The sequence below is a fragment of the Schistocerca americana genome, chromosome 2 (genome assembly GCF_021461395.2).
Source record: "Schistocerca americana isolate TAMUIC-IGC-003095 chromosome 2, iqSchAmer2.1, whole genome shotgun sequence".
Classification (NCBI taxonomy): domain Eukaryota; kingdom Metazoa; phylum Arthropoda; class Insecta; order Orthoptera; family Acrididae; genus Schistocerca; species Schistocerca americana.
This window is the reverse complement of record NC_060120.1, coordinates 505,592,452-505,609,944: the sequence shown is the minus strand read 5'-3', so window position 1 is coordinate 505,609,944 and position 17,493 is coordinate 505,592,452. Positions and strand designations below refer to the sequence as shown.

The 17,493-nt window shown below is 43.2% G+C and overlaps 1 protein-coding gene across 2 annotated transcripts in view; it reads left to right on the top strand.

Moving 5' to 3' along the window:
* The window catches only part of LOC124595786 (juvenile hormone esterase-like), a 77,048-nt gene that overhangs the window by 5,828 nt on the left and 53,727 nt on the right, over window positions 1–17,493 (top strand). For both annotated transcript variants that reach the window (XM_047134675.1, XM_047134674.1), the window contains exons 2-3: window positions 10,033–10,179; window positions 16,910–17,069. In XM_047134675.1, coding sequence (XP_046990631.1) covers window positions 10,033–10,179; window positions 16,910–17,069 — 307 coding nt within the window. The remainder of the gene's footprint in view (window positions 1–10,032; window positions 10,180–16,909; window positions 17,070–17,493) is intronic.

The window sequence follows — 17,493 nt, the reverse complement described above, 5'->3', positions numbered from 1 at the left end:
AATTTCCTTGGGTTTTCAGCAAGATCTTTTGCTAAGGTAGTGGTTGAATGCTTCGCGCATAGGTCTTTTTACAGCAGCACGAATCTCTACTAACTTTTGTCTGTCCTCATTCTCCCTATCTTTCTTGTACCGTGAGTGCAACTGCCTTTGCTTCCTGAGCATCCTCCGAATTGCGCTGTTAAACCACTGTGGGTCTTCTCCGTCCGTAACCCACTTTTTCGGCACATACTTGTCCAATGCGTGATTTACAGTGTGTTCAAAATTTGCTCATAATTCTTCCACGTCCATCGTACCGGAAGTAAATAAAGTCGATTCATTTACTAAGTGGGATGCTAACAACTGCTTATCTGCTCTTTCCAGTAAGAACACTCTCCTAGCCTTCTTGGCCGACTTTTTAACTCGTAACCATAGTCGTAATGACAACATGATGCTCACTAATCCCTGTCTCAACACTGACACCCTCGATGAGGTCTGGTCTGTTCGTGGCTACGAGATCTAAAATATTTCCATTACGCGTTAGCTGTTGATTTAGCTGCTCAAGATAGTTTTCGGATAATGTGTTCAAAAGTAATTCACACGACGGCTTGTCTACAGCACCTGTAATGAATCCGTAGACATCCCAGTCTATACTAGGTAGGTTGAAGTCGCATCCGACTAATATAGCATGATACGGGTACTTCTTCGATACAGAATGTAGACTCCCTTTGAATGATTCTAGAACTGTCACTGTGGAGACTGGTGGCCGGTAATAACACCCCACAATTAACTTTATTTCCCCTAGACCTGTTAAACGTCTCCAGATAACTTCACAATCACACTCTACTTCGACTTAGGCTACTCCTTCAACCTAAGATTAAAGATTTTCGCCTATCTCCCATTTTTACTTAGATTCATTTGTGAATTAGTGTTGGGGAATACATTTATTACATGTCGCTTATTCGCACTGAAGGATATTGCTGTATACCAGGCAATAAGATTTCAAACACGTTAGCGTCATTATGTTTCAGAGAAATAAAATATGTTGCAATTTTGACATAAAACGTAATCCTACCGGTGATATAAATATTGCCAAGAGTATGCGTTAAGTTCTATAATAGAGTAGATGAAGCAACGTTGCTTTTGATACATTCGGCGGTTCGCATAAACAATGTATAAGGCTTTAAAGACAAAAGAAAAAGGAAAGAAAAGGAGTACATACAGGCATAGAATTTTAGTTCAAAATATTAATCATGAAAATGTCTCGATTGCGGAACGTTTTTCGGGTTACTAACGAAGCGGACGACCCCATTTCCATAATGAAATCGTAAATCAGTACAAAAACCTGAAAACATACAATCGTAGCATTATTCATGTTGCGGTTGAAGCTCGCTTTTTGGCCAAGTTATCTTATAGGAGAGAGAGTAAAAGACAACAAAGCTGATGGAGAAACTTCTGTGTAACGTGTTTCTTTGTTAATCAAAAAGAACTTACGTTTACTCAATGCCAAGCCAATTCTGTAATTACAATTAATCCACCAATGAGATCTCTGGATTGCTAAGCAGTCTTCACATCCATCAATGCGAAAGACGCTAAACCGAAACGATATGCACTGTCTGACGCCCTCGTGCTCTGTAAACATCTTGCTAAATGCCGTAGACCAAACGGTGGTTCAAGAAAAGCATTCAAATCAGAAGTGGTTTGGGATGTGCGTGAGGACAAAGATTGTATTGAAAGTATCTAACATGTATTCTGTTTCAAAATCAAGTTAGTAAGACATACATTGTTCAGTCGCATTAATGCGAACAACTGTTAAAGCCCTGAACAACCACCATTCGCAGCCCGGACCGTTGCTAGACGTGCAGGAGGAGAGTGAATGAGATCGTCACAGGTACCGACAGGGATGTGGAGCCGTAGTGACTTCAGTAGTGTGCCTATCTGCTCTAGGGTTCTTGTCTAAGGATTCATGGCGCGAACAGCCGGATCATGGTCATCTCACAGACTCTTGGTTTTGTTTGTATCTGTGGAGTACTTCTAGTAACACCACCTTTTTCCGTCGTCGCCGTTCCTCTCACAAATGACGCATTGGTAGAATGATTGTAGGGAAGCCGTCGTACGAGGTATAATTTCTATTATCCCCGAGACGTGGTTATTTCGTGGGACGTACTACACTCCTGGAAATGGAAAAAAGAACACATTGACACCGGTGTGTCAGACCCGCCATATTTGCTCCGGACACTGCGAGAGGGCTGTACAAGCAATGATCACACGCACGGCACAGCGGACACACCAGGAACCGCGGTGTTGGCCGTCGAATGGCGCTAGCTGCGCAGCATTTGTGCACCGCCGCCGTCAGTGTCAGCCAGTTTGCCGTGGCATACGGAGCTCCATCGCAGTCTTTAACACTGGTAGCATGCCGCGACAGCGTGGACGTGAACCGTATGTGCAGTTGACGGACTTTGAGCGAGGGCGTATAGTGGACATGCGGGAGGCCGGGTGGACGTACCGCCGAATTGCTCAACACGTGGGGCGTGAGGTCTCCACAGTACATCGATGTTGTCGCCAGTGGTCGGCGGAAGGTGCACGTGCCCGTCGACCTGGGACCGGACAGCAGCGACGCACGGATGCACGCCAAGACCGTAGGATCCTACGCAGTGCCGTAGGGGACCGCACCGCCGCTTCCCAGCAAATTAGGGACACTGTTGCTCCTGGGGTATCGGCGAGGACCATTCGCAACCGTCTCCATGAAGCTGGGCTACGGTCCCGCACACCGTTAGGCCGTCTTCCGCTCTCGCCCCAACATCGTGCAGCCCCCCTCCAGTGGTGTCGCGACAGGCGTGAATGGAGGGACGAATGGAGACGTGTCGTCTTCAGCGATGAGAGTCGCTTCTGCCTTGGTGCCAATGATGGTCGTATGCGTGTTTGGCGCCGTGCAGGTGAGCGCCACAATCAGGACTGCATACGACCGAGGCACACAGGGCCAACACCCGGCATCATGGTGTGGGGAGCGATCTCCTACACTGGCCGTACACCACTGGTGATCGTCGAGGGGACACTGAATAGTGCACGGTACATCCAAACCGTCATCGAACCCATCGTTCTACCATTCCTAGACCGGCAAGGGAACTTGCTGTTCCAACAGGACAATGCACGTCCGCATGTATCCCGTGCCACCCAACGTGCTCTAGAAGGTGTAAGTCAACTACCCTGGCCAGCAAGATCTCCGGATCTGTCCCCCATTGAGCATGTTTGGGACTGGATGAAGCGTCGTCTCACGCGGTCTGCACGTCCAGCACGAACGCTGGTCCAACTGAGGCGCCAGGTGGAAATGGCATGGCAAGCCGTTCCACAGGACTACATCCAGCATCTCTACGATCGTCTCCATGGGAGAATAGTAGCCTGCATTGCTGCGAAAGGTGGATATACACTGTACTAGTGCCGACATTGTGCATGCTCTGTTGCCTGTGTCTATGTGCCTGTGGTTCTGTCAGTGTGATCATGTGATGTATCTGACCCCAGGAATGTGTCAATAAAGTTTCCCCTTCCTGGGACAATGAATTCACGGTGTTCTTATTTCAATTTCCAGGAGTGTATATTGTCCTCCTCTTCTTTGAACCTACGAACTCGAAACTGCAACAGGAAACCTTTCTACACTCATGCTCTTAAATTAAGGAAAATGCTGATACTTGATCAAACAATGCTCTGGTGGGCGGTTCGCGGATCGAAATCACCTCGGGGTATGACCATGCAGTGCATCGGACCTGCGGTCGTCGCACGGTGGTACTGGCAGCAGGCCACATAAGCAGAGGTGCATGTCAGAGTACGCCGAAGCGCGTAAGTACGCAGACGTTTGCAGATGTGCTAACGGTGACTGTGTGTTGAAAATCACTCAAAGAACTCATATTGATGACGTTATGGCTGGTAGAATACTAGGGCGACTGGAGGCTGGTCAAACACAGCAGGTCTTAGAACCAGCCCTCCGTGTGCCACAAAGTGTGATATCACGATTGTGGTAACGATTGCAGCAGAGAGAAAACGCGTCGAGGCGCTACAGTATGGGAAGTCCACAGTGTACAAGACTGCGAGAAGACCGATCTCTCACCATCAGTGCCCGCAGACGGCCACGGAGTACTGCAGATTGCCTTGTTCGGGACTGTACTGCAGCCACTGGAACAGTTGTCTCCAGACACACAGACGACTGAACAAACATAATTTATTCGCCCGGAGACCTGCAAGGTCCATTCCACTGACCCCTGGTCGCAGGAGAGCCCGTAGCGCCTGGTGTCAAGAACATAGTACATGGTCGTTGGAACATTGGTCCCAGGTTATGTTCATGGACGAGTACTGGTATAGTCTGAACAGTGATTCTGGCCGGGTTTTCATCTGGCGTAACCAGAAACCCCTTAATGTCCTTGAAAGGGACCAGTATGGCGGTCGTGCGTTGATGATTGGTGCACGGACACCCCTGCATGTCTTTGACAGAGGAACTACAACAGCTCAGGTGTATCGGGACGTAATTTTGCACCAGTATGTCCGCCTTTTCAGAGGTGCAGTGGGTCGCACCTTCCTCCTGATGGATTATAACACATGGCTCCACCGAGCTGCAATCGTGGAGGAGTACCTTGAAACAGAAGATATCAGCCGAATGGAGTGGCCTGCCTGTTCTCCAGACCTAAACTCCATCGAGCAGGTCTGGGATGCTCTCGGTCGACGTATCGCTGCACGTCTTCAAACCCCAAGGACACTTCAGGAGCTCCGACAGGCACTGGTGCTAGAATGGGAGGTTATACCCCAGCAGCTGCTCAACCACCTCATCCAGAGTATGCCAACCCGTTTTGCCGCCTGTGTGCATGTGCATGGTGATTATATCCCACATTGATGTCGGGGTACATGCGCAAGGAAACAGTGGCGTATTGTACCACATGTGTTTCGGGACGATTTTCTCATCTTATTACCAATAACGTGGACGTACAGGTCTGTGTCGTGTGTGTTCCGTATGTGCCTATGCTATCAGCGCCAGTGGCGCCACATTCTGCAATTATCCTTAATTTATGAGCATGAGTGTAGTACGTACAGCTTCTGTCCCGAGCCGAGTGTTTATCGAAACACCTTCATAGTAGTTCTTACCATTCCAGTCTCCAACAGCGTGTGAGAAAAATGTACATTTGAATCTTCCCGTACAGGCTCTGATTCCTCTTTTTTATTATTATTATAATCTCTTCCTATACAGACTCGGATTTCGAGGATTTCGAGGAGCAAGTTGGTGATTGAAATTTTCTGAAAGATATCGCGACGAATAATTCCTTTAATTTAATGACTGTCACCCCACCTCCCTTATTATGTCCATGACACTCCCTCAAGCTGCCATTCTTTTGCGTTTTTCAGCATCTTTTGTGAGGAAAGATGTCTCGAAAGAGTTTTGGAAATCCAGGATTGTATAATCAATTTGAGACCCCCTGTAGATAGCACTCATTAGTTTGTGCAAATAAATTTTCTGAATTCGTACTACCTATGTGTCATCATAACGTTTTCTTACAGATAGTTCGTTGTAAACAATAATGGACGAATAGCGCTCTCTTGGGGTACTAGTGAAATTACATTTAAAGCACCCAATTTTTTTCGATAAAGAACGACATTCTGAATTCATTTACAATGAAATCATGAATCCAATTAAAAATCAGGCCCGATACTCGACAAGCTATATTTTGTTCATTAAAAGCGTCTTGTTTCCGGACTCTTGATATCATGGGCGAACAGGGCAAGCTGAACTGCGCTAGATCTCCGACCGCGGGATCCACGTTGATTTTTATAGAGGAGAATTTCGTTATCCAAATTACGTCATAATACCATTCTTCAAAGCGGGAATGACCTCTGTTTTTTTCTAGTCGGTAGGTATCTTTCGCACCTCCGGCGACCTACGATGAACCACAACTGAAATACGACCACCTTGTTTCTAGTAATTTCTGTACAGCTTACAGCTATCTCATCTTGCCTTTCCACTTCTGAGCAGTTTTAACTGAACCACTATTCCGCGAGCGCTTAGCTCAATATCTACAATTTCGACGTCCATGCGAAGATTGAAAGGCGAAATAATACTAGGATATTTCGCCGTGTAACAATTTCGGAAGACCTATTTCAGTATTTCAACCTTCTCGGTACGCACACTGTAGCTTCGTTCAGAGTTTGGTTGTCAACTAGGTTTTGACTTTTTTTGCAATCTGATTTGACCAATTTGCTTTCATAACAACTTTCTCACCCAGTTATGTGCCCTTTCCATCCCTCACACCCTTATGCAGCTCTTAATTGGGTGAAGCGTACAGAGTAATGCATTGAGTTTTTTTTCCATTTGTGCTCCACATCATCGTCATTATAGCTTTATGGTTGAGATTAACAGTTTAGATACTCTGCGATGTGTCTCCTCTATAACATACGAAAAACATACGAAAAACAATTTGCTAAACTTTCAAAACTTCTTTTAATACCTGATGTCTTACGATATTGGATTCGCTCCCCGGCGTCAACTGCTTTGAAAATTTCGAGTCTGTAAGTTACTAGCAGGTCTGAGACATAACCACCCCATTGGCTGGAAATACTTTTCAGACAAAGCTTTCCAAACAATCTCACTCGACTCACTGTCTCTGGCACCAATTTGAATCTATGACTCTTTCATTATACAGGTGGCAAATTGAAGACCCTCCCTTATCAACAGCATGTACCGGAAACTTACAATATTCGGCATGTTGCCTCTGAAGCGCTATGTCGCTGCAGCTCCTGACGCAGGTGAAGCATCCGATTATCAAGTTCGGGCCACCTTTGACGTTAAACTTCTCCCAGATTACTTCATAATCGGGCTCTGTAATGAACTTGGTAGATGTTGTCATATTCTTTACGGCTATAAGCAGGCCATCATCAATGAGATTTCACCTATCGAGTGATATACGGTGTGTTTCACAATTCATGTTACACGCTTCTAGAGGTTGTAAAAGGTTTATGTTTCGCATAGGAACTCATGTCCGGTAATGGTTCGTTTCTGTATTACAAGCAGAACGATATGTATACATTTCACTTATATTTATTGTGATGTGACAACAGCTGTTCGATGTGATGACCACAGCCTTAAATCCGTTAGCGTGTATGTTGCTATGTGCCATATGATGCCACACTGCCGGCCGGAGTGGCCGGGCGGTTCTAGGCGCTACAGTCCGGAACGGCGCGACCACTACGGTCGCAGGTTCGAATCCTGCCTCTGGCGGGGATGTGTGTGATGTTCTTAGGTTAGTTAGGTTTAAGTAGTTCTAAGTTCTACGGTATTGAAGACCTCAGGAGTTAAGTCCCATAGTGCTCAGAGCCATTTGAACCATTTTTGATACCACACTATCCTTACTGCCCAGCAGTCACTTGACGCAGTGCTACACCGTGGCTCCTTACAAATTATTCAGAGTTCTGCAGAGTTTTGCAGCTTCACTCGTGACTGTAGTCAATACACTCGAGGTATGAATTGAAAAACGCCTTCAGTCACAATTTTTCGTGTTTTATTCAGCACACTATGCATTTAGGACCCTGTGGGTCCATCTTCGGGTGTAATTCGCCTTAATACATGCTTCATTTGTTCTCTTGAATGAGATGAAGTAGATATTCCTGTCACGAAATGGTTTGATGTTAGGTTATGAGTTTCTTAAGTCAGACGCCGAAAATATGTGTGAAATAGCGGAAAAGATGAATAGTGTAAGTTTACCAAATAATCCAAGAAAAGCGTGTTTAACATTTTAGCAACAGCATAAGTCTTTTCCTCCATCGTTCTCAAACATATCACTTCATTCACTTCATTCAAGTGGCACATTAGCAAACACATGTTTGTTAACACTTCACAGGTGGTTGTGTACATGGTTTGGTCAAGGATGAATTTTTCATACTTCCAAAGATATAATTATTAAACAATTGACGTATGCAGAAAACAATTTACATATGCAGGAAATAACTTTAGAACAGATCATTTTACATCGATTCTGGTGTTTTGATTTTGTGGAGGTATATCTCCAGTTGTTCTAAAAAATTTAGGGTCTTACCATTGGCTTCATTACGTAGTACTAACAAAGTGTTTTCTACACTGTTGATGACATGTTCATTTCAAAAAAACTTATGCTCTTGCTAAACGCTTTTCTTGGATTATTTGTTAAGTTTACACTATTCATCTTTTCTACTATTTCGCACATATTTTCCGCGCCTGACTTACGAAATTCATAACCTAACATCAATCCGTCTCGTAACAGGAACATCCATTTCATCTCATTCAATACAACAAATAATGCATGTGTTAAGACGAATTACACCTGAAGATAGACCCACAGAGTCAGAAATTCATCGTGTACTAAATAAAACTCGAATAATTACAACTGATGGCGTTTTTTAGTTCATACCTCGACGCTACAATTATATTTTTTTGAACTTACGAATTACTGCATTATCATTTTGATTTTCATTAATACCCGTGAGTAAAAATAAAGTCGTTAGATGGTGTTAGTGTGGCTGCTGTTATCTAAGATCTAAGAAGACAGTCTTCGCTGAATGTGGGACATACCCCAACCTCTGGCCATAGACGTGTGCCAGAGCAGCGCTACCGTGACCAGATGGGTGGGCTGGAAGTGGGCCTACGAAGTGTCCAAACTTTTAAATTGACGGCACACTATGTTCCACAGAACAGATGTGGGAGAGCTGAACACAATATCTTAAATGTTTGTTCCAGAGCATTATCTACTCCATATCCTCCACATACGTCCTGCACACGCTATGTGTACCCATTTCTAATTTAAAGGAGCTCCATAGTACAGCATTTGTTGTTTGATTGTGTTTCAATAAATCCGCTTCTGTCTTGCTTACATCATTACCATTTGCTACAGAAATGTAGCCAAAGACCATAGTCAAAATATTTCTATGATAGTTGCTTCGTATCGTACACTGCCTAATGAAAGCCATCAGTTGAATACTACAGAAATGTGTTTAGGTCGTAGTCCTTGCATATTGTCCGTACTGTAAATGAGTCTCCTTTCTCTGTATGGTAAAGCTACTTTAGCCTCAACAAAAGTAAAAAATATTTCAGTGTCTTTTTTAAGATTATTCCTGCGTTGCTCATTGCTTTATGGAGCGTCATGGTATGGACCATGTATATGTTGATTAGTGGTAATCCATACCCTTCAAGTACTCATCTATTAGTTACAATGCCGTTTAGATAATCTCGTCTTATTAACAGCCGTGATCTCCGTCTTCTGGCATAGTCCGTTTACGATCTTTGAATAACCCCTTTGTCGTAATCTCTCCCAATGTTTCGTGCTAAAAACGTAATCGAATGCCTTTATTTTACCTGCAAAATTTAAGTTGATGTCTCTGTTGTATTCCCTCCTTGACTCGATGATTATTTTAGTTGCAAATATGTTGTGCTATCGTGATCGACACAGTCAGAACAAAATAGTTTCCTCGGACGTCGAGCCGTCTGCTATGATCGTTTATTATCTATTAGCTTCCTCTGATTTCTCTTTGAGGGGTCTCATATTTCCAACCTTCGGACACGCTAATGGTTTCATAGCACTTGTAGAAGTATCTATTTCAGCATGTTTCTCTATATTTAAATAGTTCCCTACTGATACAGTTTAATCCTGGCGCTTTTCTATCGTTCGGTTTACTTAGCTCTTTTCCAGTTCTTGAATTGCTACGTTGCCCAAATGCGTTGGTGTTTCTGTTTCTGATCGTTTTCATCCATTGTTGTACCGCATAGTAGAGTGATAGTCTGTTCTTGTTCTTTGGAAAAGAAATTCACTTGTGTTTAGATATTTTAATATTAGGTATGCGATGTAATTTGTACCACATCAGCGTTGCTCAATTTGTTTACAAATCTCTCAGAGGTTTTTCAATATTCTTTTATATTTTTATATTTTTTATATTTATCTTGCGTTAATAGTGTTGACCTCACTCTCGAATATTGTGGATGAGTTCTTACAAAAATTGCTCTTTCTAGTAACTTAACAAGAAATGTGTAGTCTGAAAATTATTGTTTTGTTTCAGTCGCCGGAACCACCAGAACAATGGAGTGGCATACGAAACGCGACAAAGGAAGGCAATGTAGCTCCGCAAATAGACTTCCTTATGACAGCCAAGACGGAATATGAGGGAGACGAAGATTGTCTGTACCTAAACGTCTACACTGCTAAGGTTCGTATTAACTACAGTAAACAGCACTCGACCACTCTTCAGTGTTAACGTCTCGTCTGGAGATTGGCTCCCTTCCTCCGTCTACACCTGGTCTATATTTGATCGACTTTATCAATGCTCATCTGTCTTCGTTTGTAAATCTCTTAGCTGTCTGTGTGTCTCCAGTTTCTTTCTTTCTATAATGCTCTTTTTTCCATTTGGTTTTATGCAGTCCTTCACCCACGCGTAACTAATTTAGAAATTTGTGCGTGGAACTAAAAATATGTCGTTTCTCTACTTACATTAAATCTAAGCATTATTCTCATAAGGTGTAGAAAACATGTTCATCTCTCTCTCTCTCTCTCTCTCTCTCTCTCTCTCTGTGTGTGTGTGTGTGTGTGTGGGCGAACGTGTGTGTATATGTCTGTGACTCTCTCTCACCTCCCACTTGCAGTTTTATGTATCCATTTCATTGTTTCATGAAGGGGATAATGTTGTCGTTTCTCGAATACAGTTGCATTTTATCCACCCATTCAGTATTACCCAGAAAACATATACTGTTTGCTTCTTTCGTCGATATGAGTTCCTGTGAAGTACCAGAGTGGACAAACTCGTTAATTCACCAACCATGATATGTCCCTCATTCCAAAAAGGATTTTCAGTTCGTACTCTGACAGATGTTTTCCTGGTGAGATGAATCCAACAGATGTTATATCTACTTTATCTAATCATACAGAAGACAGTACTTGGAATTTCGAATTATTTAGGAATAAAGGAGACGAATCACCGAAAGATAGAAGCAATGCGTCGTCGATAGGTACACAGACAAGGGGTACAGAGCTTTGATAGTTTTCGGAATGAACTTTCTTCTTCGAGCTCTGAGTACAGTACATATCGCGCGAAATCTGTGAGACACTCAATAACATGTATTTGCTTGTAGCCGGCCGGTGTGGCCGTGCGGTTCTAGGCGCTACAGTCTGGAGCCGCGTGACCGCTACGGTCGCAGGTTCGAATCCTGCCTTGGGCATGGATGTGTGTGATGTCCTTAGGTTAGTTAGGTTTAAGTAGTTTCAAGTTCTAGGGTACTGATGACCACAGATGTTAAGTCCCCTGGTGCTCAGAGCCATTTGAACCATTTGCTTCTAACGAATCCTCGTGTAAATAACAGCTGTGAATGACATTTTCATCCACTATTTCAGAACTATCGTAGTTTTCCTTTGACGTACAACTCTGAGATGAGAGAGCAGCATATGAAATTGATCTTTAATTATCTTGTTAATATTGTAGTTACCAAGTAATCTTTGTGAAGCATCATAGGCACTGAGGTGACCTGACTTTTGAGCTATAAGATAAATAGTACACAAATCTTTTTTTTCTAAGCATACTCAATGAAAAATACTTCATACCCTATAATCCCTGTATCTTAATACTGTTATGCTTGGCCTGTAGATAGCCACATCGGTTCTTGATGAAAACAGACGTAGAAGTATCTTCAACCGTGCCCTACTGAACTCTATTGGGAAACATACTGTATCTTAATGACCTTGCTGACAATATTCATAGGAAGCTCATGCTGTCTGCTGACGTTGCAGATATCTGTGATGAAGTATCGTCTATCAAACTCATCCCAAATTTCAGTCAGACCTTCCTAAGATTCAATAGTAATCCAACAATTGGCAACTGGCTGTCAGTGCCAAAAAACTGCATACGTGCTTCACAATACAACAAATGAAACATAGACCACTATGACTAAAATATCTATAAATAAGTATTTCACTCAGTCAGATCGTACAAATACTTGGGTGAACCAATAGTTTTATGAAATGGGATGATCTCATACACGTGGTTGTAGGTCGAGCAGACAGCTTACTTCGCTCCATTCGCAAAGTACTAACAAGGGAAACTTCCCATCGCACCCCCTCAGATTTCGTGGTAATGTGACCCATTGGATAGCCAGTCAAAATATGAAACAGATCAAGCATGAGAACAAGAAGAAAGTGTTCTGAGCGGTGAGAAAAGAAGTGAAACACAGTGAATGTCTTAAGCTCAAGGTATCCAACGTCGAGCAACTTGTAAGAACTGAGCTGTCGTGGTCGTATGAGCCAGGGTGTTGGACTGTAAACCGGGAGATACGTCTTCAGATCCCCCTCGTGTCCTATTAGTGTTATTATTCATTAAATTATAAAGTTTCTATTGGGTCGTTGACAGGTCTGTTCACATTCTTACTCTTAGCAGTTATCATACTATAAGCTAGTTATAGAATATGTGTCATGTGGTATTAATATATTACCGTCGCAAGTAAATGTGGTGAATAGAGAGAGCAGGTGAGATCAATCATTGACCCCTCATGGAAATGAAAACAACAAATAAACGGATGTGAACTATATTGCAGCAAATAAATTCAAAAGCCAAAACTTCCAAAACGAAACACAAGAGTCATAACATGCGGTAATCGTGTAGAACAAATACGAGGTGAAGGTACGTACGTCTGGAGTTCCCATCTGTACACCTCGCTATTCTGAATGGGTGTTACAGCACGACACAGACATATATTTGAATACAGTGAACAGACAAGTGAATGACCCGACGATCAGTTTATAATTTTGGGGAAAAACGGGGCGCAAGCGAAATTCGAATATGGATATCCCCCTTCAGGGTCCAACACCGTGATAACAGCGACGCTGCTTTCAATGAAATACGTTCGATTTTACACATCTTAATCTTCGACCATTCACGGCTTCTATTTTGCTTCTTCCTGTCCCCGTGCTTGATCTGTGTTCAGTTATTGACGGTCTATCCACTAGGCCATCTTACCACCAAATCTGAGAAAGGGCGATCGGGAGTTTCCCTAGTGAGAAAATGCGATCTGTCTACAAATGAGATTGCCTTTATAACACTTCAGCGACACACCTATATTAATGTTGAGCAGTTTGAGAACCGTATCTAGTAGTACTAAGAGGGGATACAAAGAAGGGCATCACTAATCTCAACAGCATTACGTGACCCTTTGGAGAGTGTCAAAGAAATGCTGAAGAACGCGAACTAGCAAACAATTGAGAACACAGGAAAGCTTATTTACAAAGTTTCAACAACGAGTGTTGAGGAGTCTACAGATGTACTAACGCAAGTGAGTTTGCTAACAGCACGAGAACGCCTACAGTGTCCCTACTAGGTACGTGTCCACATCGTTTCGATAGTAGACGACTGGAGAATCGTGGCCCGCTCGGATGATCCCCGATTTCAGTTGGTAAGAGCTCATAGTAGGGTTCGAGTGTGTCCTTGGACACAAGATGTCATTCAATTGGTAAGAGCTCATAGTAGAGTTCGAGTGTGTCCATGGACACAATATTTCAACAAGGCACTGTGTAAGCTGGCGGTGGCTCCATCTTGGTGAGGGTCGTCTTTACTTGGAATGAACTGGGTCCTCTGGTCCATTTGAGCCGATCACTGTTCGGCTATTTGGAAACCATTTGGAGCCACTCATGGACTTCATGTTCCCACGCAGTGATGGAATTTTTATGGATGACATCGTGGAACGTCACCGACATGAATCCCATCGAACATTTACGGGACATAACCGACAGGTCAGCTTGTACACAAACCGTGCACCGGCAACACTTTCGCAGTTACGGGAGCCTATAGATGCACCACGGCTCAATATTTCTGCAGGGAAATTCCATGTCGAGCCGCTGCACTGTGTCGGGCAAAAGAACGTCCGGAACGATATAAGGAGGTTATCAGCTCTTATGGAAGTTCTTGTCGAGGGAATATGAAAAAACCTGTAATATACACTACTGGCCATTAAAACTGTAACACCAAAAAGAAATACAGATGATAAACGGGTATTCATTAGACAAATGTATTATACTAGAACTGACATGTGATTACATTTTCACACAACTTGGATGCATAGATCCTTAGAAATCAGTACGTAGAAAAACCACCTCTTGCCGTAATAACGGCCTTGATACACCTGGGCATAGAGTCAAACAGAGATTGGATGGCATGTACAGGTGTAAGTAGGCTGTTTAGGTTTTTATGTTGGTAACGTCACGTAGCGCTCTTTATGAGAATCAGTGACTGTGCTGGGTACAGTCTGTGGCTGGTTGGCATTGTTGGAATATTCGCTATTGTAGTATTGGGCAGTTGGATGTGAACAGCGCGTAGCGTTGCGCAGTCGTAGGTGAGCCGCCAGCAATGGTGGATGTGGGGAGAGAGATGTCACAATTTTGAGAGCGGACGATGTGGACGTGTGTCCATCAGAAAGAGTAAATTTGTAATACCTTACATCATGGATGGATATGTATGATCACTTTTGAACATTATTAAGGTAAATACATTGTTTGTTCTCTATCAATATCTTTCATTTGCTAACTATGCCTAACAGTAGTTAGTGCCTTCAGTAGCTAGAATCTTTTATTTAGCTTCCAGTATTGGCGCTCGCTGATTGCAGTAGTTCGAGTAACGAAGGTTTTTGTGAAGTAAGTGATTCGTGAAAGGTATAGTCAGGGCCATTATTTTGTAGGGATTATTGAAGGTCAGGTTGCGTTGCGCATAAAATACTGTCTGTCAGCTTAGTATTGATCAGAATAAGGAAAGAGCGAAATGTCTGAGTACGTTCAGTTCTGGTCAGCTGTTTGAAAATCAAATAACGTAAGGGGTTTATCAACACAGTCATTCATAAATAGTTCTATGGGGATGTTTTACAGGTACAGCTGCCTATGCAGCTTCAAAACGATACCACAGTTCATCAAGAGTAGTGACTGGCGTATTGTAGCGAGCCATTTTCAATTGGTGAGACATCTGGAGAATACGCTGGCCAGGGCAGCAGTCGAACATTTCCTGTATCCAGAAAAGCCTGTACAGGACCTGTAACATACGGTCGTCCTTTATCCTGCTGAAATGTAGGGTTTCGCTGGGATCGAATGAAGGGTAGAGCCACGGGTTGTAACACATCTGAAATGTAACGTCCACAATTGAAAGTGCTGTCAATGCGAACAAGAGGTGACCGAGACGTGTAACCAATGTCAACCCATACCATCAAGCCGGGTGATACGCCAGTATGGCGATGACGAATACACGCTTCCAGTATGCGTTCACCGCGATGTCGCCCAACACGGATGCCACCATCATGATGCTGTAAACAGAACCTGGATTCGTCCGAAAAAATGACGTTTTGCCATTCGTGCACCCAGATTCGTCGTTGAGTACACCATCGCAGGCGCTCCTGTCTGTGATGCAGCGTCAAGGGTAACCGCAGCCGTGGTCTCCGAGTTGACAGTCAATGCTGCTGCAAACGTCGTCGAACTGTTCGTGCAGATGGTTGGTGTCTTTCAAACGTCCCCATCTGTTGACTCAGGGCTCGAGACGTGGCTGCACGATCCGTTACAGCCATGCGGATAAGATGCCCGTCATCTCCACTGCTAGTGATACGAGGCCGTTGGGATCCAGCTCGACGTTCCGTATTACCCTCCTGAACCCACCGATTCGATATTCTGCTAACAGTCATTGGATCTCGACCAAAGCGAACAGCAATGTGGCGATACGAATAACCGCAATCGCGACAGGCTACAATCCGACCTTTATCACAGTCGGAAACGTGATGGTACGCATTTCTCCTCCTTCCACGAGGCATCACAACAACGTTTCACCAGGCAACGCCGGTCAACTGCAGTTTGTATATGAGAAATCGGTTGGAAACTCTCCTCATATCAGCACGTTGTAGATGTCGCCACCGGCGCCAACCTTGTGTGAATGCTCTGAAAAGCTCATTATTTGCATATCACAGCATCTTCTTCCTGTCGGTTAAATTTCACGTCTGTAGCATGTCGTCTTCGTGGTGTAGCAATTTTAATGGCCAGTAGTGTATGTTTTATTTAAAGTAGCCGGCCGTCTTAACACAATTTTTTTTTACACCTTTAGTAGCTGTACATAAACAAATTGTCAACGGCTAACAAGCGGGTTGAGCGTGCCACATAGGACTGATTCTAACTTTCCCATTACCTACATTCTCCGGTCTGCTGAAAAAAACAAGACTGCTCTACTAAAGAGATTCCTTACACTACACTTGTACACCTTCTTTTGGAGTACTGCTGTGGGTGTGGCATTCGCTTGAGACAGGGATGACGGACGATATCTATAAACTTGAAAGGAGGTAATCTCGTTTTGTATTATCGCGAGATAAGGGAGAAAGTGCGACCGATATGATGATCGAATAGAGTGGGTGGGGGGGGGGGGGGAGAGATCATTAAAACAATGACGTTTTTCGCTGCCGTAGGACCTTCCCACGAAATTTCAATCACCAACTTTCTCCTCAGAGTGTGAAAATATTTTGTAAGAGAAATCAGGGTTCTCACAGAAAGATTTACATGTTCGTTATTCCCGTGCGCTGTCCAACAGTGGACCGGTAGAGAAGTGTCTTAAAAATGATTCGATGAATCCTATGCCAGGCAATTAAATTGTGAATTGCAGAGCAGTCGTGCAGATGTAGATGTAGACATAGATTCTACACTTGGTGCTAGAATAGTACTGTCAGAAATTACTGTACATTAAATAAATATTAATTCTTATTGCATGAAGCGCACTACAATTTCCACCGTCACTTAGTATTCGAAATTTTGAAGGAATTAAGTTCCTTCACGCATGAATGCAGATGATCAACATTCATTTGATAATAAAATAAAATTTTCAGTTCTCTGATTATCAAGCGCTGCTTATTTTTCTGTGATCATCTGCTTCAATTACGTTTCAGCTACAAACAAGAGAAAATGAAGATCTCATCCCCGTTATGGTGTGGATACATGGAGGAGGATTTTTGGTAGGTTCTGGGAGTACGGAAGTTTATGGGCCAGATCATCTCATGGAACATGATGTTTTGTTAGTGACCTTCAACTATCGTCTTGGAGCGCTCGGTAGGTTCATATTTCAGCCAAAACACGTCTACTTCTTAGAATTTATTATGTTAATGTTTCTAGGTTATGTCTGTTTACAACTAGATAAGTGCGTCTACAAATCTTATAGTATTAATTTTTTATTGGTGCATATGAGTATCAGCTTTATCTACAGTAATGATAGAAAGTGAAAAAATGAATTAAAAATTGTTCCCCGTCCGGGACTTGTATGCAATTCTCCTGCTTCCTACTCACATATAAAGGGGGGTACTAATCCTATATCTCAGAACTTTGGCAACAAGAACTCTTTTATGAAGAGCAAAATACGCTGAAAGCATGAAGTTTGTGTTAGTGAGGGCATTGGACTTGAAGACTCCGTGACGCTGTCTCTCTTATACTGCTACGGTGTTGTTAGAGCTAATACATCTGTCAAGTAAGAGAAGGC